The 23188-nt window shown below is 37.6% G+C and overlaps 1 protein-coding gene across 2 annotated transcripts in view; it reads left to right on the plus strand.

The window, feature by feature from the left end:
* LOC121319547 (netrin receptor UNC5C-like) overlaps positions 1-23188 on the plus strand; it is a 296899-nt gene that overhangs the window by 217083 nt on the left and 56628 nt on the right. Inside the window, exons 6-8 of one of the 2 annotated variants that reach the window (XM_041257112.1) lie at positions 1888-2055; positions 3244-3408; positions 14276-14332. In XM_041257112.1, coding sequence (XP_041113046.1) covers positions 1888-2055; positions 3244-3408; positions 14276-14332 — 390 coding nt within the window. The remainder of the gene's footprint in view (positions 1-1887; positions 2056-3243; positions 3409-14275; positions 14333-23188) is intronic. The other variant, XM_041257122.1, reaches the window with a different exon arrangement.

Genomic DNA, 23188 nt, shown 5'->3' on the forward strand with positions numbered 1-23188 from the left:
TCTAACTTTTCCCACATGAACTGTGTCCTTTAGAACCCCATTGTACCATCTCCCTAGACTTTTCACTGGCTTCTCGGACACTGTTGGTATTGCCTCCCTGTTAATGTAGAACCTTTTATCTACTACTTTACCTTTAATTATAGAGATGTTCCTTGATTTAGTGGGCTTGAATTGAATTTGTGCCCATTCACTGTTATTGGTTAATTTGTCCAATAACCGATTAGTCACTGTTGTCATGTCATCCATGTATGCTCGAATTGGTGGTAGTCACAACTCCAGAAGTACTCTTGTACACTCCATTAGTGTGCATTAGTGTCTTGTATGGAACTTCATTAGGCCCTGGATGATGTCCTTTCTTTTTTCACAGCTTGCTGTACTTTTTTCCACTTAGGTGCACAGTCCTCCATTTGGTATTCGGGTGGATTGATAAGTGGAATATCTGAAGGAATTGACATAGGCTCCTGCCTCTTTGAATCTGTATGTGTTTCCTCCAAATATCTCTCCAGATCAAACTTAGATGGTTTTAGTGTGCCATTTTTTCTTACTGGTGAATCTCTTCTTTACAAATTTGAATGGATCTTTATAAAAGTTAGTTCTCGCATGCTCTTTCTTTTTGTAGCATTTCCATAGTCACTGAGCTCTGCTCAATGTTGCAAGCTTATTTTTTATGACCCTTTGTAACAGATTGCTTTTCTCCATTGCTTCCTCAACTACCTCCTTTCTCTAACTAAACATTTAATCTCCTGCTGCTGTCTAGACTTTCCAGGAATAGTTTGTACTTTTTCCTTCCTTTTTTCAATTCCAAACCTCTCGCTTCCATATGCGTAGATGATGTCCCCAAATTTATCCAGCTTCTTTTCAACTGTTCCATTTAACCTTTGCAAAGTAAAACTGAGATCCCTGTTTACTGTGTCCCATGCAGTTTTTTCACAAGCTCTTGACCATTTAACTTCAGGCTTGTGCCTGTTGAGGTTCTTTTCTATTTTACGCTGGTTCGTCTGACCGGGTTCACAAGGATCATTAGGTTCATCACTAATTGTATCCACGCAAGTCCTCCTCACGTCTATGACAGGGGTGCTGATATCCTGTTAACAGTGGTTTGCTTCCTGTCTCTGGATTTCTTTTGACTGACTTCGTAAGAAGTACTGATCAATGCGAGGCCCTTTTCTCTTCTCCCTCAAGCATTTCATTCTCCCTTGATAAATCTTCAAACCCCTGACTGTTGTCGTCTTGCTCCTGCCACAGACACAAACCTGGAGTTCTATGTCTTTGCTAATTACAGATTTTGAACTGGTCGTTTGTGAAGTACTCTCCATTCTCATATTAGATAACAAATTTAGATCTTATGCATAGAATGTGCCATAACAGGTTGTATTTCGTGGCTAAAGGTACTTCCACAAATCATGGTGTAGTTTTCTGATGCTTGGTGTACATCATATGATTATGATGGTTAAAGAATCATGCATTTATGCTAGGTAATTTAGTTATAGAAATTGAAATGTGGTAAATATGTTTTTTGTTCGTTTGTTTGTTTTACATATATTTTGAATATGCTCATTTTTCAAGATATTTTAAAAACTTCACAACTGGTAGAGGTTGAGCATAGGTATTCTTCAGTGAAAACAGAATCTCCAGTCTCTGGGGGAAATTGTGTAATTAAAGTCTTTGTGACTAACAGTACTTCATATTAAAACAGAACAACATATAACATACTGAATTATTTTTAATGGCGAATGTAGTGTTGATATCTAAACTTCTTTACAGTAACATAAACTAATACGTGTACAGCCAAGAATATAGACAGAGGAAAGTTTAGAGAGACAGGACTTGAGCTGTACTTGTTGAGCTTTGTCAGATTTCTGAACTTTGCAATCCTGTCTTGTACAGTGAATGGCGGTTGGTCGACCTGGACTGAGTGGTCTGTCTGTAACGGTCGATGTGGCAGAGGTTATCAGAAGCGCACCCGGAGCTGCACCAATCCTGCTCCCCTTAATGGAGGAGCTTTTTGTGAGGGACAGAATGTCCAGAAGCTTGCCTGCACCACCTTGTGTCCAGGTAAACAGTGACATGTTTAAAGGGGTTAACAAAAGTTCTCCATTGTTTCTGTCTGTATGTCTTAGCTTTTGTTCAAGGGAAAAGTTTTAACCACTTTTTCTCAATGAAACATTTTTAAAAGTAATAATTTGAAACAAACATATTAGCTATCTTTAAAAAATAAAATAAAATAATAATAAAAAAAAAAATAAATTTAATGCCACATTGTAATTGAATGTTATTCCAGGGCCTTTAATTCTACAGACACATTTGCTTCTGTTCCTTCATCTTATTTAGGCAGGTAGCTTTAACAGAATACAAAAATGGAATTATAGTTAAATAGAGCACAGTAGGCTAATTTCAACCTAATTGACCTTTTAGGATGTGAACCCTCAGTATATAACAATCATCCATACATTTGTGAGGAAACTATTTCTTGACATTGTATTCAAACACATCTTTACAAGTCTGATGTTGAGTGGTTTATGCATTTCATTGGTACAGGTACTGTCAGCAGATGTCTGCAAATGTGAAATGTTTTTCCTCTGTCACTTTTCAAGCAGATCGTTATGAAAATTATGTTGTAATTTAATAAAAAGTCAGGCCTCTGCTGTTTTTACTTATACATGCTACACTTTATTACAAAAGAGCTTTTTGGAAAATAAATTAATTGCTTTTAGAGGTCAACAGGTCAAATAATAATGTGGTTTAGGCTTTTGCTTGTTACTAAAAGATGGATAATTTGATGGTAAAATGCAAAAGAAACCCATTTTTGTTTGAAAATGTATGTACAAACTGTGGTTGACAAAAACATTATTAAACAAAAAAGCCACTGCCACTTTTTCATAAACAGTTTCATACATCATATTTTCAGTGTTATGGAAACTCCTCGCTCCTCAAAAATGAAGATGGTGGCAATCAGTGAGGAGTCGTCAAGTTTTAAACACCTTGGTGCATCAAATGCATTGTTGTAGTAGATGTCCAAACCCTGTACGTCTACTCATAAAGTACTTTGTTGTATTTGAGAAGCATGCAGATCATACACTTGTTAGCTACCAGAAAGTTTGAATGAATCAGATACAATGTTAAGTTTTTGATCATTGGTTATCTGTAGACAGCTTAACTGTTTCACATTGTATATTTAATTTAGTGAACATCAAAAGGCCAAAATTATGTAAATGATTCCACTTTTTTATTGTTAAACTCAAGTGGACGGGTCATGGACAGAGTGGAGCAAGTGGTCCACATGTGGGACGGAGTGCACTCACTGGAGAAGGAGGGAGTGCAATGCGCCAGCACCCAATAATGGAGGCAAGGACTGCGAAGGAATGGTGTTACAGGCCCAAAACTGCACCGACAGGCTATGCATGCAGAGTGAGTACTGGCTTCCTTTAAACATTTCACAAATCCAAAGACTTGAATGGCTGGTCCTTTATTCAGGTGTCCCTAGACCATAGAATGGTAATAATGTCTGTACAAACGTTTAGAATGATAGCATCTGGTTGCTTATGTGCAACAATAAGCAGCTGTAGACTAAAATAAGCTTGGCAGCCAATAGATGCTGTCTTAGTAGGCATAATTTTATTTTCATAAGAAGTCTGATTTTGATTTTGAATGTCCCATAAGGTTTTAAATATAGTTACATACATTATTAGGTTATTATTGATAATCTTATGTTAAAAGTATCCCATACAAAGTTAACAATATAACAAAAAATCTATTAAAAAAAGACGATTCCCTGGATTTCATTTCTGTTACTGACTGAACATAAAGTTATGATTTATAATGGTCCCTGTTAACTAAGGAATAGTTCAAAAGTCTCTAAGTCTAATATGGTGGGTCACTAATAGTTGCTTCCCTAGGGAATTTGACTTCAACAAGGCCATCTAATGATTCAGCCATTTAAACATGAGACCACAGCGCCTTATGAGAATCTGACTCAAAAGGGGGACTTAGTTAACAGGGACCACTTTCAAGAGGTGACTTGGTGAAATAAGATGGTATTGTAGGATTAATGTATTTGTGGAAAAAGCTGTTTAATCTGCAGCACATCTCACTTACCTACCTAGATAAACACATTAAATCCGGCTGAGACGTTTATTAAATCCCATGCACATAGAAAGATACAGTCAGAGAAATAAAGTTGGAGGGGAAGACCAAGTTCTTACTACAGTGCTTCTTTACATATCAATACAACTGGAATTATGTGTCAGTTTTATAAGTAAAATGTGTAAGAGTGATGTCCAATGTCTGCCTTTTAACTGTGGTGTTCATGTCAATTAGCATCAATCCAAAAATAATCCATTACAGTTTTTACAAAACATAAAATCCTTGTGATTAATGCAATAATTATTTAAGACTGCTTATTTAATATGGTTGTGGTGCAATGTGTTTGCTTTATGAGCGTGGCATTAGGGACTTAAACAGTACTACATTTAGTATAAAACACCAGTATTTTGCCCTTGGCAGGAAAGCATAGTATGACATAACTAGTGCAGAGGCCCAATGTGCTACAAAAAACAAGTGCCTTCACTGCAAATGTTTCTGGATGACATAGTTGTTTCTGTTATACATCTGGTCCTGTAGTGGGAAAAACCTTGGGTGGTTAATGTAGCACTTACGTTTTCTTGCTGTTGTAAAGTATCTGAGCAAAAATACTTTCTTCATTTCTCTGTAAATCAATGCTAGTGTCACACATTGTTAGATAGGTGGGTAGTTTACTTAGACAATAGGTACTGTATTGTAATATGGATGTACAGTCATATCCAGTATTGATTTTCTGTGAGTTAGATCACAGTGTTCCTAGGTATTTCGAGGAACTCCATATCCGTTGTTAGCGTAAATACTGCAAATATAATATTGATGCAATCTGAAAGTTGCATCAAAGCTATAGAGCCATTCTCCTGTTACACACTACAAATGTTACTGTCTGCATTTGTACTATTTTTCAGCAAAGCAGTGCATGATTATGATGACTTGTATTAAACAGGCTTGTGGTAGCTGCACATTATCAAAAATGTAATTATTTTTTAAATGAAATATACCACATTACACAACTATAGCAATAATTCACTTTTGATAAGCCTACATATTTAAACAAGTACACATACTTTACAATAAATTGTTTTTTTCATATAAAGGAGAAGGCGGCAACCTTCTACTGGTACCGATAATATCAACTTAAATATCACGTACCACGTTTCCATGAACCCCATAACCCAGATAGGTGTTCAAGTTACCCCTAAACTTTTACGATAAGCATTTGCTATCTTTCAGTTTTAAAACTTAGCTATGGTTCACAACATAACACAGTGGAATGATCAGTATCATGTAGTAATTGTCGGATATTATTGCAATGTGTGAAAACTTTAAAAATAAAGCTGAAACGAAAATACTTTAGTTTGCTTAGAAATCATTTCAAACTGGTTAATAGACTAGCAGGCACTGGTGAAATCAGCTCAGTTTTATACCGTGCAGAACTAATTTATTTTAATGTTTTGTTTGCGATACCTGCACGGTGGGCACTGTCATTAACACTAGGACCGCCGCGGTTATACTCATACTTAAAACTGACGCCAGCAGTCATTATGACAGTTACATTTTAAACCATCTCAATATTAAAATGAAAGACAAACTATCGGATACAGCTCAAAAGTTTTATTCAAGCACTTCATATCAAACATCTGCACATCGAAACGCTGCATTTAAATGAACAATTAAACAGAAAAGGGCATATTTTCCCACATATAAAGCACTACTTAAAAAATGAAAAACTACAATAAAATAAATATTTCAAAAGCAACTAGTGTGTAAACAGGTGTATGTACATACAAAACTGTAAAAACGTAATTTTTTTAATTTAAAACAAAAGTAACATGTTTTCTCTTGTGTGTCATTCTGCCAAAGCGCTGTGGCTAGCTTCAAGATTAAATCTCTCCTGATTGTTTCCCTGGTGCATTCCTTGTACAATACAAAGGAATTGATGGCTGCCAGGTCCAGTAGAGACAACAAAAGGTTTCTATATAAAAAAAATAATAATAATATTGTAGGTTATATTCAAAATGAAAAAACGTATTGTAAAAGGTAGTCAAAATGACTGCTTTGGCGGTTCTAGATGGGCAGGATTAAAACTTAGTTTCATGGCCCAAACGACGTCAGGGTATTTAATACATGTATTTAGGAAAAGTCATAAACGGACAACTGCATAACTTTCAGACATGCAGAGTAATTTAAATTTGAAAACCTCAAACTGTCAATATGACGGTTACTTAATTAAACCCTTGTAAAGAAACACAAAAATGCTAAACATAAAAAGGAACAGTGCTGTTAGTAGCAACAGTTTACACTGCCTCTGGATGTTTGATCGCATCAGATCAATTCTAGATTTCTGTAAGTCCTTTGAAGGAAATAATTTCAAATTTTAATGTTTCAAGCAAATTAGCTTCATCACTGCCATTGCCATATTCACTTTGACTTGTTAACCTACAGGTGGAGTTCAAGGGGCGGAGCTAGGCACCAACAACCTATCATCTCCTGTCATCAATTAAATCTACCTTATTTAAACATCAGTCACCTCTATCTAGCTGTCTTGTGTTTTTTCGTTTTTGCATAAATCTAAGCGATTTCAAGACCTATCAAATTTCGTATAACTCAATAATGGAGTACTTACAGCAGTCGTCATCGGATTCAGAGGATTCCAAGGATTTCTCCTCCAGCTTCAATCCAGGGTTCATCCAGTCTCTGTTTTTTCTGCCCTTCTGGTATTTCAGTTACATCTGATTAGGCTCCCGATCAGGCTCTCGTCCAGGTTTCAGTTCAAATGTTGCCTACTGTTCCTGCCACTCAAGCATCGAATCGGCGCTGATCCAAGCGACTTCGGCCTCGGGACACCCCTCTGGATTGATTGTTTTGGAAGGACTGGTCCATGAATAAATTGATAAAAACCCTCCTTAAAAACGGTAATGCGATTCCAGCAGGGATTACTAGAGAGTCTCTTTTTATTCTCTATTGCAATTCAGTCTCAGCAGAACTAGTCTTTCCTCTGAAAAAACATAATCAGCCGCACCCAACCATTCAGTGTGCTAAAACAGACAGCAGGCAGTCTATTCCGGATCAAATCACCCCCACAACTAGTACCGCTAACCAGCAGCCAGCCATTGAAATCCAACATTTGCAAATATTTAACGAGATAAAATCATTTATGCAGCCTTTTGCCGATACTCTATCTTCAGTCAGTTCTCAACTGTTGGATCTAGATAAAAGGGTGTCTAATATGGAACAGGGAAAACAATCTACAGCGCTGTCATTAATTCCAGCATCAAATACTACAGCGCCACCTACAGCTTCTAATTTCAGTCCAGTCCAGTCCTAATTTCAGCCAGCGAAGCAGATCCTCCAATATACAACCTCGCTACGGCAGCTACATACGGATCCTCCTCTCCAACTGCAGCTAGACGTCACACTATATCTCCACAAATCAGACGTAACATTCTCGAAGGTAAGGACATTAATCTTGTTTCACTATTAATGACGACTTCGGAAGTCTTGGACCATAGAGTAGTGGATTGAGGAGATTTGGCAGTAACTCTAAAATCCAGAGATCCCAGACTGCTTAAAAATCTTACATTAGGGGAATTTGTCCTTACTTTCTCCATATTCAGAGATGTGTTATGCCTAAGAGGCATTCAGAGAGGTATATCCTAACCGCAGAGCTGAATTGGACTCCTACGAATACTACATCGTGGAGCTGTCTGCCAGATACAGAGGGACTATGTTTTTTGAGTATCATAAAGTATTCTCTGCAAAAGCAGCAGCGATATTGGCAGCAGATAATCACATCATCAGTTAGGCACAACCTGACCCAGATCAGATGTTCTATTAAATATAACAGAATTTTTGGTGGTCTAAGAGCTAACGCATGCATCAACTTCTAAAGCACCCGGTTTCGCCGCTAATTCATACAGATCTTCAGAACCTAATCCTGTACATTCTTCAGCTCCCCTCGATCAATGTACAAGGAAAGACAAATACGGGCGCAGTATTAGATTTTCAGGAGGAAGGCAAATCTGCAACAATTTCAATACTGGCTTCTGTTCGAATAGACAATGCAATCTTATCCACATGTGCAGCAATTGCGGAGACGCTCTCGCTAATACAATCTGCCCTTTAAAACGCAAGTGACTTTCCCCGATGCTCACAGTCTTTACTCCTAGAAACATCCCGGCATTATCAAGTAAATTACAGAATCATCCCGGATTAGAAAATGTTTTTTCAACCAGTCTGACTCAAATGCCTTCTTCCTCGTTCAAAAGCAAAAATCTTTATTCAGCGACTCAAGAACCACAATTAGTGCAATCTCTCATCGAAAAAGAAATTATATTAAAGGATTTATAGTCGGTCCATTTTTAGCTCCTCCTTTTCCAGTATATAGAATTAATCCTATCGGCATTGCCACGAGGAAAATGTCAGGAAAAAAGCTTCTCATTATTGATTTATCAGCACCACGGGTCAAGCACCAGCAGCATTAACTCATTAATTCCCCAAGATCAATTTTCCCTGCATTACATCACTATTGCAGATGCAATACATTCAATTAAATTAGCAGGTCATGGTTCCTGGTTAGCAAAGGCAGATATATCAGACGCATTTAAAGTAATGCCAATCCATCCGTCTCTCCGTCACCTGTTTGGTATATGCTGGGATGGGAAATTTTATTTTGCCACCCAATTGACTTTCGGCTGCTGCAGCAGCCCAAAGATATTTGATACCCTGTCGGAAGCACTATGCTGGATTCTTCTTAATGTCTATCATGTCCCATTCTAGCTCCACTTGCTGGATGATTTTTTAGTAATTCCTCCTCCTTCAGAAGCACCAGCAGAAGCGATTTCCAATCTTAAAAGCTTATTTTCTGAAGTTGGCGTTCCGCTTTCAGAAGAGAAATCAATCAGTCCCCTTCATTCTTTGGAATTCCTTGGAATCATTCTAGATACAGAACAGTTTGAAGCCAGCCTGCCTGAGTTTAAACTTAACCATATTCGTTTGCTCATTGAGGATTTTCAGAGCAGTAAAACAATTAAAAAACGGGCACTGCTTTCATTGCTGGGTTATTTTAACTTTGCAATACGTATCATTCCACAGGGGAGGACATTTATATCTCGACGGCTAGCGCTGGCATCAACAGCAAAAAATCTGGACTCCTATATAAATATCTCCTCAGAAGCTAGGAAAGACATTCAAATGTGGTCTGCGCTTATTCAGCACTGGAACAGTCTCTCTATGTTTTATGATGATTTCATTTCAGCTCCACACGATATGGCTTTATTTACTGATGCCTCATCTCTGGGATTCGGAGGTCTATTTAACAATCAATGGTTTTGCAGTACATGGCCTGAGGAAATCGAAAACATATCTCCTCATCTAAAATCAACAGCTCTGCTAGAGATATACCCAATAGTAGCAGCTGCCCAGCTATCGGGTCATCTCTGGTCTAAGAAATCTATAATACTATTTTATTGTGATAATTCAACTACAGTGCATATTATAAATAAAGGACGTTCCTCTTCCCCTCTTATTATGCAAATGCTGCGGCAGCTAGTATGGATTTCAGTCTCTAATAATTTCCTAATACAAGCTCGCCACCTACCGGGCATTTTTAATTATGCAGCTGATGCTCTATCTCGTTTACAGATTTCCAAATTCCACAGTTTGCTGCCCACAGTTTTGCAATATCCAGCAGCAACGCCACAGTTCAATCAGCTGATTTTCAACTAAATCCAACTATTAATAAACTTCTTAATTCAGCTCAAGATTACATGGCATCAGCACTTGCCCCATCTACCAGATCCTCGTACTCTACAGTTTGGGCATGTTATGTAACTTTTTGTTTACAAAGCAGGATTAATCCTACTCCATTCAACCAGGACTGGATCATGGCGTTCAATGTGCATGCAAAGGACTCTCTACATCTGGCACCAGCTACAATCAGACTATATTTGTCAGGAATTCAGCATCACTTTTGCTTGATGTCCATCAATTCCCCAACTCTATTATCAATTCCAGCGGTTTGTTTCCTTTTACGAGGAATTTCCAAGTGCTCTCCGGCTCCTTCTTCTGCTCGCCTGCCTATTTCTATAGACTTTCTCAGTAACTTGATTTCAATTCTGCGCCATGGCTTTTTTTCTCCATTTGATGATTTAACTATGGAAGTCATATGTCTATCTGCATTTTTCAGGTTTTTGAGATGTTCTGAATATACAGTTCCTTCTATTGCCAGCTTTCCTACCCTCGGTCTCCACTGCAGTGACCTCAAGCTCATCCCAGATTCTCATTTCATCTTATTTCTTCACATTTCAAAAACAGATCAACTGCGGCAAGGACAATGTATTCAGCTTTCTAAGATCAACTCTCCTCTGTGTCCCTTCACTTCCATGTTTAAGTACATTGCAGAACGCAAGGCCATTTCCTCCTCCGATCCTTTGGTTATCAATTCATGCCGGCCCATTGTATCAAGACATTGGTTTTCAACACACCTTTCCACCGTGGTTTTCAGAGCAGGTCTTCCTTCGCAATTCTATACTCCTCATTCATTTTGAATAGGGGCAGCAACTTCAGCTGCAAATGCCAACATTAACCAGCATTTAATTAAAAATATGGGGCACTGGACTTCATCAGCAGTTGAAACTTCTATTCGTTCTTCATCATCTGAAATATCCTCCGCACATCAGTCCATTGCTAGTATGTCCGGAGTGGGGACGACCTTTCTGTCTGAGCCACCAAAGAATTCCCCCTAAGAAATAAAAAATTAAAAGAAAGGGTTTTTTTTCTTTCCACTGTGCAGAGGGTCTTCACATAATCATTAAGGTACAGTCTACTAACCCCTTTGTCACGTTAAGTGTGTGTTTTCTTTCGTCTAAATGTTTTCTCTTTTCTTCTTTCTTATGCATTGGTGGTTCTCTTTTTCTTCTTCACGTTGCGTCAGCGGGGAGCCGGGGGTCCATCTTTTGGGGGGTTAGTGATTCCAGTTTCTCCAACTCTTTGTTAAGCTCTGCTTCATTTACCTCATAGAGGAGGGTTCTCCATGAGTCAGAGGGGACCGCCAGCCAAACCCTTCCATCTGCATGTATGTTTCTTTTGGGATTCTTCTTTCAGGTCCCTCGTGTTTGTCGGGTCTCCTCAAAGACGGTGGCCCCTCTCCTGTTTGTCGGGTCTCCTCAGCGACGGAACCCCCCTTCTATTATGTTGGGCTTTAAAGAGGCGGAACACCATGCATTATATGTTTTAACAAATAGTAACTTTATGTTTTCTTTCCGGATCGCGAGCCGGGTAACCTCAGAGACGATGCCCATCTTGGTATGTCGGGTCACCTCAAAGACGGTGGCCCCCCTCCTGTTTGTCGGGTCTCCTCAGCAAATAAACCCCCCTACCGTATATGTTGGGTTAGGAAGAGCCGGAACCTGTTTTGTGTTAACAACACTAATTTATGTTTTTCTTTCCGGTTCGCGAGCCTCTTCGTATGTCGGGTAACCTCAGAGACAGTGCCTCTCTTGTATGTCGGGTCACCTCAAAGACGGTGGGCCCCCCCTCCTGTTTAGCGTGTCTATCAATCAAGTGAATGTTGGGCCTTGAAGAGGCGGAACCCCTCTCTCCATGTGTATATGGTTACTAACTCTGTCAATAAACACTATCAGGGGACATAGCTCCGCCCCGTGAACTGACACATTATTTCTTATGCTCAGCGCTTATTTCCCTGTTCTGCGTACAAATGCAAAAGCATATCTAGATGGATTTATCTTTTGAATTGTTGACAATTTAACAGTAATACCATCTGCAGCGAATTCATGGCTTGACCTCTAACTCGCAAGTATTTCTGAGGAAAATCAGTATTATTTCCTGCCCAACTCACGTGATAACTCAGGGAACTCAGAAAAGCATGGAATGTCACCTTTTTCACCAACTCGAGTTCCATCAACTTGATTTCTAGAAGAATTCAGGCCAATTCAAGCCCAGTCGAGTAGTTTTGAGTTAGCTGTCCCTGGAAATGAGGTAACGGATGGCCTTTTCCTTTGTTTATGGCCTTTAAGCCCACTATGAAGACCCCACTTTTTACTCAAATGTGGTAGACTTTATTTTATAGGAATATAAAAACATAAGAATATAAAATAGTAAAGAAGGAATACTTCAGCACATGCTATTAATAATATTTTTAGCTAGCTTTATATGCTCTGTGCTTTAATTCCGAAGTTACATTGACCGTCACAAATGGAAATACTAAAATAAGGGGGAAAAGGGGTTAAGATTAAGTGATTTATTTATTTATTTATTTATTTTTGCTGGTGTGTCAGGAGAATACTGGGAACAGAATAGAAATATTAGTCACTCATTCTTCTTCCTTCTTCACAAAATTATCTTAATAGGCAAGAGAAGCAATTGAAATTGCACCACTCTAAATCTACTCCCTTATGTAACAATACACAACAGCTGGCTGAGCAGCACTGTACAAACAGGTCAGGAATACAAAACAGTATGAGTTCAAATAGGTAGGGCTGTCTGATTTTAACAGAGGGTTTTTTAGTTAGTCTCTTATTACAAGTGACATTTCTCCTTGTCACGATGAGTCCATGTTCCTGTTGCTTGCATAGAACAATGAGCATATTTCAATATTTTAAACAAGCACGTCTTGTTAAACAGGGTTACATCTCCTTAAAGGTGGATTTTTACAGTCTTCATTTCCATGACTCATATTGCTTAAATGTGGAAAAAGATAAACATCTGTGTTGTATCTTGGAAAGCTGAATCATGGCACAGGCAAATGTTGATGATCATCATCACTGTTTAGCTTTGCTATATGCTGCAGCAGGTAGTTACTGGGGTAAGTCGAAGTTTTAGAGTCCTGGATTTGATACCAGACAGTTTTTTTTTAATATCTTTATGTGTTGCTGCAGTGATAGACTCTATTGGTCAAAGGACATCTCCAGTGGTCAACAATGCAGCGATAACAGTGAAGATAATATAACAGTGCTACTTGGCACCACTAAGGCATGAATGTCGGTTGGGTGCCAAACCTACTGTACCCTTTGATATCATTATTGCAATTAGGTTTAAAAAGTGGGAGAGCACACTGCTAAACCAACCTCTTCCCAGGTTTAACTTACTCTGTTTACTGTTTACTCTGAGAGTACCTAATCTTCAGTTAATCTGCTTTTATTCTTCTCACTCTGACATCCTATGTGTGTAAATAAAATAAAATAGCTGTGCATGGTATGTTTGAAGTTTACCATGCTGAAACTATATATTTATGGTTTTCAATTTATTTTGTATTTATCTATTTTTTTACAGATTTTTATACTGTGTGATTTACCTTATCTGTTCTTAACTACATGGCTTATTAACCATTTTCTGCCATGTTTGTTTGGAAATTTCTGTTACTCCCTTCACACTTCCAGCCTATCTTGTAATCTAGAATCTATCATTAAGAATGTTCAGTGTGTGTCCATGATGGGGATCTATATCCGTGGCTACAGGGATGTATTGTAGTGCAGGCAAAAATGCACTTCCAGTATATCTAGAGCAACACTTATCCAATTGTGATAAAACTTTATTAGAACATTGGTTACCTGTCCACCCACCTGTATGTCAGATGCACATTTCAAGTTGTATGTACAGTAGGTCATGGTGATCTACTTTTTTAAGATTCTGATAGTTCTGATGTTGTGTCTGTAGCAGTTGTGGGAGATGAGTGTTAATGTGTTTATTTGTGGCTTTGTATTTCATGCTGGAAGACTGGATGCTTGAGTTCCCTACACCACACAAAACACATTTTATATTGGTTTCCATAAGTTTACTAACTTTTTAGTAACACCTAACTTTGCTCTTTACTGTCCAGGTGCCCTTTACACAGACTCAGATAGATTCATTTTGACATGGTGTAAGACTTATTGATCCAGTCCAGTTTATCCTTATTGGATTCATTTTCCATGTAATGAGAAGACAGCTGTGGGATTGTCCCCTGTGGGATTGTTCCTTGCACGCTGCTGGATGCTTCCTATGTCCAGAGCTGGCTAGCTCTTTTTTTCCTCCATTAAAGCCACAGACAGGCCCTCAATTTTAATAAGAATATTGTAAGAGCCCGACAAAACATACCTGGGGAGTTTCTGAGACAGAATTTGTAGTTTTTCATGCTTTTGCTTTGTTCCCGTTTTAATTTTATTTTCATTTTGCCCCTCCCTTCCTCCTTCTTTTAAAGGTTTATTTTATCAGATTTCAACTGAACAGAAAGCCCAGAATGACTTTGGATTTTCATGTAAGTTGTGTTGTTTTTGTTTTATATCTCTTTTTTTTTACATTATTGTACTTTTCATTTTACTTATGTTCATGTTGCTTTTAATACAATACTAATGTCATTTCGGAGCAAAATTTAATCTTTATTTTTCCATGCTTCAACAGAGCAATTCAAAAGCTTCACTTTAGCTTTCTCATCTTGTCAACTAACATAGGGTGAGTGCAGTTCTGCCTACTGTGCTTAACATCCTGTTGCAACAACTAATGCTATATACCACATGGAGACACGGTTAGATTAGAGAGCCCAGCCTGAATCATGGAACTTCCATTCCATAGCCTGTTCATTATCAATAGATCGATTCACTGTGCTTTTTTCCTACAATTTCGCCATTTTTTATATTATGGGCACAAATCTAAAACGGAGTAAACTGAATAAGTTACAATAATTAAAAAGCTATATTTAAACAAGAATAATAATAGTAGTAGATAATATTAATGAAAAAGATTTATTATTCTGCTTAATATTTTAACACAGTTTCAGTTCAATGTTCGCCATATCATTGTCACATTCGCTTAGAATATTGTGTGCTGTCATGTATTTTGTCAAAATCCTTTATTTATCAAGCGAAACTTGTGTTTTTATTTAAAGGTGTAGTGTACTATAAGGTGGTTACCATTTTAGCTCCTGTTGAAAACAGCTCTGGGAAACTGGGTTAGGACAGGTATTTTAGTTGCCCCTGAGTGAAAGTAATATCAATGTAAAAACTTTTGTTTCATTGATATTCTTTTTAGCATGAAGCAGATTTACAAAATAGTCTATTGCAATGAAGAAGCCTGAATAATCAATTCATTAATTAGTAACAAGCTTAATTATGTCTGAATGATTAAGGTCACCATAAAATCTGTCTGAAATTGCTGTGAAATGGGCATTTTATTTCCATCCTTGAAATCTGTACACATGTCTGACAGATGACAAGGGTGTTCGGACTACATTTTCCAGTTTTTTTCTTTCTGAATGGTGGTTGCAGTCTGCTACAAAACACTGCACCATGCTGTTCACTTGCTCTAATTTATATTAAAACATAAAATGCTCTAATTACTTTTACTATAGACTCGACTGTTTGTTTGGAACCACCGCGGATGTGATGTCACACTAAAGAAGTGTATTTCTAGTGTGAACGGAAATTTGAATTGGGATGGTTCGTTGCCACTGCCAGTAAGGATATGGAACCATGTATTTCTTTCTTCATGGCTAGCTTGCCAAAAGCTTCTGATGGATGATTTATTTTTGTGACCCATTATGACATTATTTTATGTGTTTTAAGCCCAGGTTTGGCGAGAATATGATCATATTGAATGGTTTGTATATCCGCTGCTTTGCTCAGCTTCAACATCATTGAACCAATTTATACCCATTTGCTCCAGCGAGTAGGATGTTAGTAAAAAGCAAGTGGGTTTTCAGGCATTTTCAATGTCTTTTTGTAGTGAAAATACAGGTCAGAGTTGATTATTAAAACACCATTACATTATTTATTGATGGTTTATTTCAGAGAGGGAGTTACAGTTGTTTTGTGTTGAATGTTGGTGTTGCACACCTTCTAACTGACTCATCCTTTTATAATGAAACCAGGTGTCAAACAAGCTTTATTATAATGGGATTCATGAAGTCCCCATTCTCTTCCCGATTCTTTTTGTTTTTGTTTATCTGTTGGTGGATTCATATTTCATTATTAGTATTTTGGATTTCAATGGGTGGAAACGGTGATTGACCAATTAGAGAGCAGCATCTCTGCCTGCCCTTAAAACGACAGTGAATGCATGAGGGAACTTTGCAGGATGATGTAAATGCAGATATCTGAAACACAGCCTTTGAAATGCAGCCTGGCTCCCTGGATGCTGGAGACAAGCTTTTCAGGGGTGGGATGGGCAAGCATAACATCTTAGCTCTAAGTTAAGTAGAAGCGGGCAACAGTTTGAACCGTTGAAAGCAACCTACTGAGGTTATTAGTGTGTGCACTCACTATTGAGTATAAAAACTTTACATTTGCTGAGGGGTATTCTGAGCCTCTACCATCCATTCCAACACTTCATGTTTGAATGATATGTTTTTATTGGTACTGTCTTTTAGATCATATCTAAAACAAAATGCTCAAACAACTATCCCATATACAGGTACTCTTCACTTGTAATGGATCCTGTTAGAACGCAGTTCTTTTTACAATGTATTGAGGAGGCATGTCCCTGCCAAACAGCATGGGTTTTAATGGTTAATTACTTTGGGTAAAATTGACTAGTTTATAACATATATACACGTATATTCCTGTTCCACGGGCAGATGCTTTGCGTGTACCATGTATAGTTTAATGCATACAGTACCCTTTAATACGTACAGTTTTTCTGTTCTATGGGTAGATTTTGCACAAATAAGGTACATTCCGGGACTTCAGACATGAAAAACAGTGCTCTTTACTTTTATTCTTCTATGTTTTTGTTGGCACAGCCGTTGTACAGTTTAAACGTAAAACGTATACAAATATGAATTTGTAAATGGTACTACCAATGCTTATTACATTGTACGGGCCACAGAGGCATGTTTTATTTAAATAATAAACTCCCATTGTTTGGCAGTTAAGCTTTCTTATGTTGTTTATATGTAAGGTTCCGCAGTTACATACAACATTTTGAATTGTGTTTACTATGTACTTTGTTTATAAAGTATTGATTTCCATTGTCCCTTGGAGTCTGTCATAAAGTGCACCTGTACAAAAGTTAGGGAGAAACTGGAAACACCTTTCATACGGAGCACGATTTGCAGTCAAATATTATCATTGGCTTGGTTTACGTGCTCTTGAAAGGCCGTACAAAACATTGACAGCCCCCAACACACACACGGTAAATTTTTGGACTACTTCAACACTAGAACTGCAGACGGCAGTCATTATCACCGTACATTCTAAACATCATCAGTATTAAAATGAAAGACAAATATCAGCTACAACTCAAGTTCTAGTTACACATCGTATCAAACATCTGCACTGCTGATATAAATGATATATTTAAATGAACAATTAAACAATTAAACATAAAACGGTTTATTTTCTAACTTACCACATATAAAGCGCTACTTCAAAAAATGAAAAACTATAATAAAATAAACATTTCAAAAGAAACTAGTGTGTAAACAGGTATATGGACATACAAAACTGCAAAAACAAAAGTAGTTTTTAATCTAAAACAAAAGTAACATATGATTTCTCTTGCGAGTGTGCCACTCACAGCACAGAATCCAGGATGAGCTATATTATTTGTAATTCAAACCATTGTAATATATATATATATATATATATATATATATATATATTATATTTATATATATATATCGTTCTATATATATAATATATATATATACACACAATGCCTTGCAAAAGTATTCAGACCCCTGACCAATTCTCTCATATTACTGAATTACAAATGGTACATTGACGCTTGTGGACCGCAATTTTCAAATAGTGCCACAGATTCTCAATGGGATTGAGATCAGGACTTTGACTGGACCACTGTAGGACATTCACCTTTTTGTTCTTGAGCCACTCCAATGTTGCTTTGGCCTTGTGCTTGGGATCATTGTCCTGCTGAAAGGTGAATTTCCTCCCAAGCTTCAGTTTTTTAGCGGACTGAAGCAGATTCTCTTGCAGTATTTTCCTGTATTTTGCTCCATCCATTCTTCCTTCAATTGTAACAAGATGCCCAGTCCCTGCTGATGAAAAGCATCCCCACAGCATGATGCTCCCACACCACTTCACTGTAGGAATGGTGTGTCTTGAGGCATGGACAGTGTCAGGTTTGCGCCACACATAGCACTTTGAGTTTTGGCCAAAAAGCTCTATCTTGGTCTCATCTGACCACAAAACCTTTTCCCACATCGCAACTGGGTCACTCTCATGCTTTCTGGCAAACTCCAGACGTGCTTTCAGATGGTACTTTTTGAGTAACGGCTTCTTTCTTGCCACCCTCCCATACAGGCCAGTGTTATGCAGAGCTCTTGATATGGTTGACTGGTGCACCATTACTCCACTCCCAGCCATTGAACTCTGTAGCTCCTTCAAAGTGATTGTTGGCCTCTCTGTGGCTTCTCTCACAAATCTCCTTGTTTGAGCGTTGAGTTTTGAGGGACGGCCTTTTCTTGGCAGTGCCTAGGTGGTGTGATGCAGCTTCCACTTCCTGATTATTGATCCAACTGTGCTCACTGGGATATCCAAACACTTGGATATTATTTTGTACCCTTTCCCTAATCTATGCATTTGTATTACTTTATCTCTAACTTCTGTAGAATGCTCTTTGGTCTTCATTTTCCTTCAGATTCACAGCCTTACCAATGATCCTTCAACAGTGGGGTTTTTATCCAGAAAATGTGACAGCAACTTTAGTGGTTCACAGGTGGAGGCCAATGGTAAGGTAATTGTGTCCTCGTTAGGGCAATTTCTTTCATCGGTGCAAACTGGGAGCTTCCACAGCACAGGGGTTGAATACTTATGCAAGCAAGATATTTCAGTTTTTTATTTTTCTTAAATATTTCCCAACATAAAACCAATGTCACCTTACAATAATTGATTTTGAGTTTAAGTGTTTTAAAATAAAATATCGAACAGAACGAAATTTCAATGTACCATTTGTAATTCAGTAATATGAGAGAATTGGTCAGGGGTCTGAATACTTTTGCAAGGCACTATATATATATATATATATATATATATATATATATATATATATATATATATATATATATATTACAATGTTGAATTACAAATAATCTATGCACAGTTTTTCAAACAAACTTTTTATTCAAATCTGTAGTGGTTAAACACAACACTGGTACACAAGGAGGTTAAATGTCAGCAAAACTTGCAAAGAAAATGTAAAAAATGAAATGTACTGGTTGCATAAGTATTTAGCCCCTTAAGTCAGTACTTGGTAGAAGCACCTTTTGTAGCAATTACTGGTACGAGTCTTTTTGGATAGGTCTTTTTGGATAGACCGAAAAGTTCAATTTCTATCTCGTCTGACCACAAAACCTTCTTCAACATGTCTGCAGTATCATCTACATGCTTTTTTACAAAATCCATATGTGCTTTAAGATGAGGCTTTTTGACTAATGTCTTCTTTCTTGCCACCCGTCCATACAGGCCAGCTTTGTGTAGGGACCGGCTTATTGTTGATGTGTGAACACTGACTCCCATCTCAGACACAGAACTTTGCAGATCTCTCAAGGTCATTGTTGGCTTCAGAGTGACATACCAAACCAGCTGCTCAGTTGATAGTGTCTGCGTGGTATGATGCATCTTCCACTTCTTAATGATGGACTTCACTGTGCTGACAGGGATAATGGGAAATTTTTCTTGCACCCTTCTCCTGCTTTGTGCCTCTCTAACACTTTATCCCTGACTTGTTTCAAAAGCTCCTTGGTCTTCATGGTTGCTTTGTTGGATCACTGTGTGAGTTGCAGCTTGAAAATATTTATATACCTGAGGGTAATTATCTACAAGTTAAACCACTTTGAGTACACACAGACTGAAACCATTTCACTAACTTTGTGACCTTTCAAACAAATCATTTGCACCAGAGCTGATTTAGGGCTGCAGCAGCAAAGGGGTTCAATACTTATGCAACTGAGATTAATTTGTTTTTCTCTGTAAACCTTACTAATTTATATTCTGTAAGCATTTTTAACTTTATTAATGTGGAGTAATTTGTGTAGACATGTAAAATCTAATTTGAAAGCGTCGTGGAGTATGCTCAGGTGCCAACAAAATGTGAAAATGTTTCAGGGGGGTGAATACTTCTGCAAACCACTGTGTGTGTGTATACACACACACACATACACACACATATTGTAAGTAGTAAAACTTGTAGAAATTATATTTTATATAAGTGTTTGTGTGTGTGTGTTGGAAAAGTAACCAGACAAACAAGTACCGGTAGCTAATGTGCAGTGTAATTCAGAATGTGCGCGACAACGCATGGATTCATTTCTCTTGTTAAATGTTTTTATCTTCATGGCAACACATGAAGTTCTCCTCATGATATTCAGAGTCGTTCTTTTCCTACTTAGTAAGTAGACACAGACATTTAAATAGCCCCTCCCCTAAATGACTATGAATTGAGTAATTTGCATTGGTACGGACAATTTTTTTTTCCTAAATCGGAACTGCATAGCAACGCATTTCCTGAAAAGTACAGCAAACAGGTGGTGAGGAAAACTGTCATGACTTGTGCATGTAAACACCTCCATTGATAGCTGTAGTGCCTATCAATGAATGCTTTACTTTTTGCTAGTCGACGATGATTTTGTTTCGATTTTCTTTGTTGTTCTGTGTTTAATTATCATTATATTTTACGTAGCTTCACGTTTTTAAAAGCAATTACGCTGCACAACGGTTAATGCTATGTTCCTGTTCCTTTGAACAACGTGAAGGAAAAGGCAATTTTTATATGAACATCTTTTTAGTGTTTCAATGTACTGTACAAAATAAGTCTCAGTACTGCTCAGCTTTCTCACCTTGCCTTACACTTGAACATTCCACCCACTTCAGCCTTACATCCCCTCATCACTGTCGTTTTGCCTTTAATGTTCCTACTGCAAACATTTTTTTTTTTTTTTTTTTTTACTGCAAACATGCTTCAAACCCAGCGATGATACTTGCAATCTTAACAAAGTGTCTGAGGAAGGTCTTTTGAACTGATGTAGTATTTTGATAATGGGTTTGAAGGAAACTGTCCACATAGAAAATGCAATATGTGCATTAAAATCTGCAGCATGATAGTTTACTTTTTCTCAAAGTAATTATGTTAGTTAAGTTATTTACAGTATTCAAACTTTTTTTAGTATTTTTTTTTTGTTTGTTTGTTTTTGTACAAACTTGCTGACGCTGCGGTGCTCAGTGCGTTTAATGACATTTAGAAAATAAAGTGCTGAACAAAACAGAACATGGCACTTGGGGCCAAAATAAATTGACAAACAAAAAGAACAGACACTAACAAACAGTGTGGACGAACGCTAAACACAAAACAAGTACGCTGCTGGTGCTTCCAGCACGTTGTAGCAAATGCTATATTTACTTTTGCTTACTTTATTTTCTCCTTCTGCAAACCTGTTCTCCACTCACCGAACTCACAACCCGAGTGAGTAAAATGTGCAACTACTGTTGTGCTGGGATTCAATTACTAATTAATTATTCACTTGAGTCCTAGCACGTGAACTAATTTGTTCAACCCTGTGCTCGCATACTATTAAATAATTTAAATGCACGTGAAGTGAAGTGCAATCCCCGTGCCTAAATGCAACTATATATTTTAAATCACTCGTGCTACACAGACCCATTTATATCCCGTGCAGCAATATTTATACACCAACATTAACACACCACACGCAACACATAACACAAAATACACACGGGGGCAGAAAACACTGCCATATGTTGCTATCACCTATTTTATTTATCCCATGCCAAAAATAAACCATGCATCTCTGCTGTTAACCAATAATCTGTATTAGTAAATATATTTGTATTTTAAGGAATATAAGCGATCATTCTTTAATTGTGTTCACCATCAGCTGAAGAAAGTTCTAACAAACTGCAGCACCACATTGTTTTGAGTAAATTGTAGATCTTAATAATAGAAAAGTTCATATTGTGGTAGTATAGCACTTAGGGTTCTTTTAAAGTTTTAAAATTCTGAGCTCCTGTAATCCCCTTTTTTAAAAATATAAACTCCTGTAATCCCCTCCACTGCAGCCATATATAACATCCGGAATTCCTGACTTCACTGACTGACAGCCTTGAGAAAGTATGGACAAGGATGATTAAAGCTTTAATGGTTCCTATATATTTAGTGTACTTGTCAGTGTCTTTAGATAATTGCATAAACTGTATCATTATTTAAGCATTGATAAATTTAACTAAACCATAAATGTAGTAGATTTTTAAAATCTATTTTAATGAAGCAACTGCGGTATGTTTTGTTGTTTTGTTAAAAAATAAAGTTTGGATTTTCTTTTAAATCCCAATGTTCCGCTACCACAGTTAATTAATAATAATAATAATAATAAGTTAATTCGAGTCACAAGTCTGCGAAACCGGCGATTAACTGCCCCTGAAATATAAGCTCAGCTAAATGCTACTAGAAGTACAGATGTTTCAACATCAACTGTTCAGAGGAGATTGCATGAAGCTGGCCTAACTGAAAGATTTGCTGCAAAGAAACCATTGCTAAGAGTGCAGAATAAAAGAAAAAGACTTGCCTGGGCCAAAAAACACAGAAACTAGATGTTTGAGGAGTGGAAGTCGGTCTTATCTTATCTTACCGATGAGTCAAAATTTGAAATATTTGGGTCCAACTGTATTTGTATTTGTAAGACGCAGAGATGGTGAGCGCATGAGCTCTGCATGTGTGGTTCCCACTGTCAAGCATGGAGGAGGCAGTGTCATGGTCTGGGGTTGCTTTGCTGGTGACAGAGTTGGTGATCTTTACCAAGTCCATGGCAAGCTCAACTGGCAGGGCTATCCTAGCATACTTCAGAGGTATGCCATTCCATCAGGATTACGACTAGTTGGGCAGTCCTTCATTCTTCAGCAAGATAATGACCCAAAACACACCTCAAAGTTGTGCAAGAACTAGCTGCGAAGAAGGAAAGTGAAGGACAACTCAATCTAATGACTGGCCTGCCCAGTCTCCAGACCTCAATCAGAACTTGTATGGGATGAACTGGACAGAAGAGTCAAAGCAAAACTACCCACAAGTGCCCTACATCTCTGGGAATTGCTGCAGAAGAGCTGGGAAGACATAAGAACATAAGAACATAAGAACATAAGAAAGTTTA

This window comes from Polyodon spathula, chromosome 1, assembly GCF_017654505.1.
Source record: "Polyodon spathula isolate WHYD16114869_AA chromosome 1, ASM1765450v1, whole genome shotgun sequence".
In the NCBI taxonomy this organism is placed as follows: Eukaryota; Metazoa; Chordata; class Actinopteri; order Acipenseriformes; family Polyodontidae; genus Polyodon; species Polyodon spathula.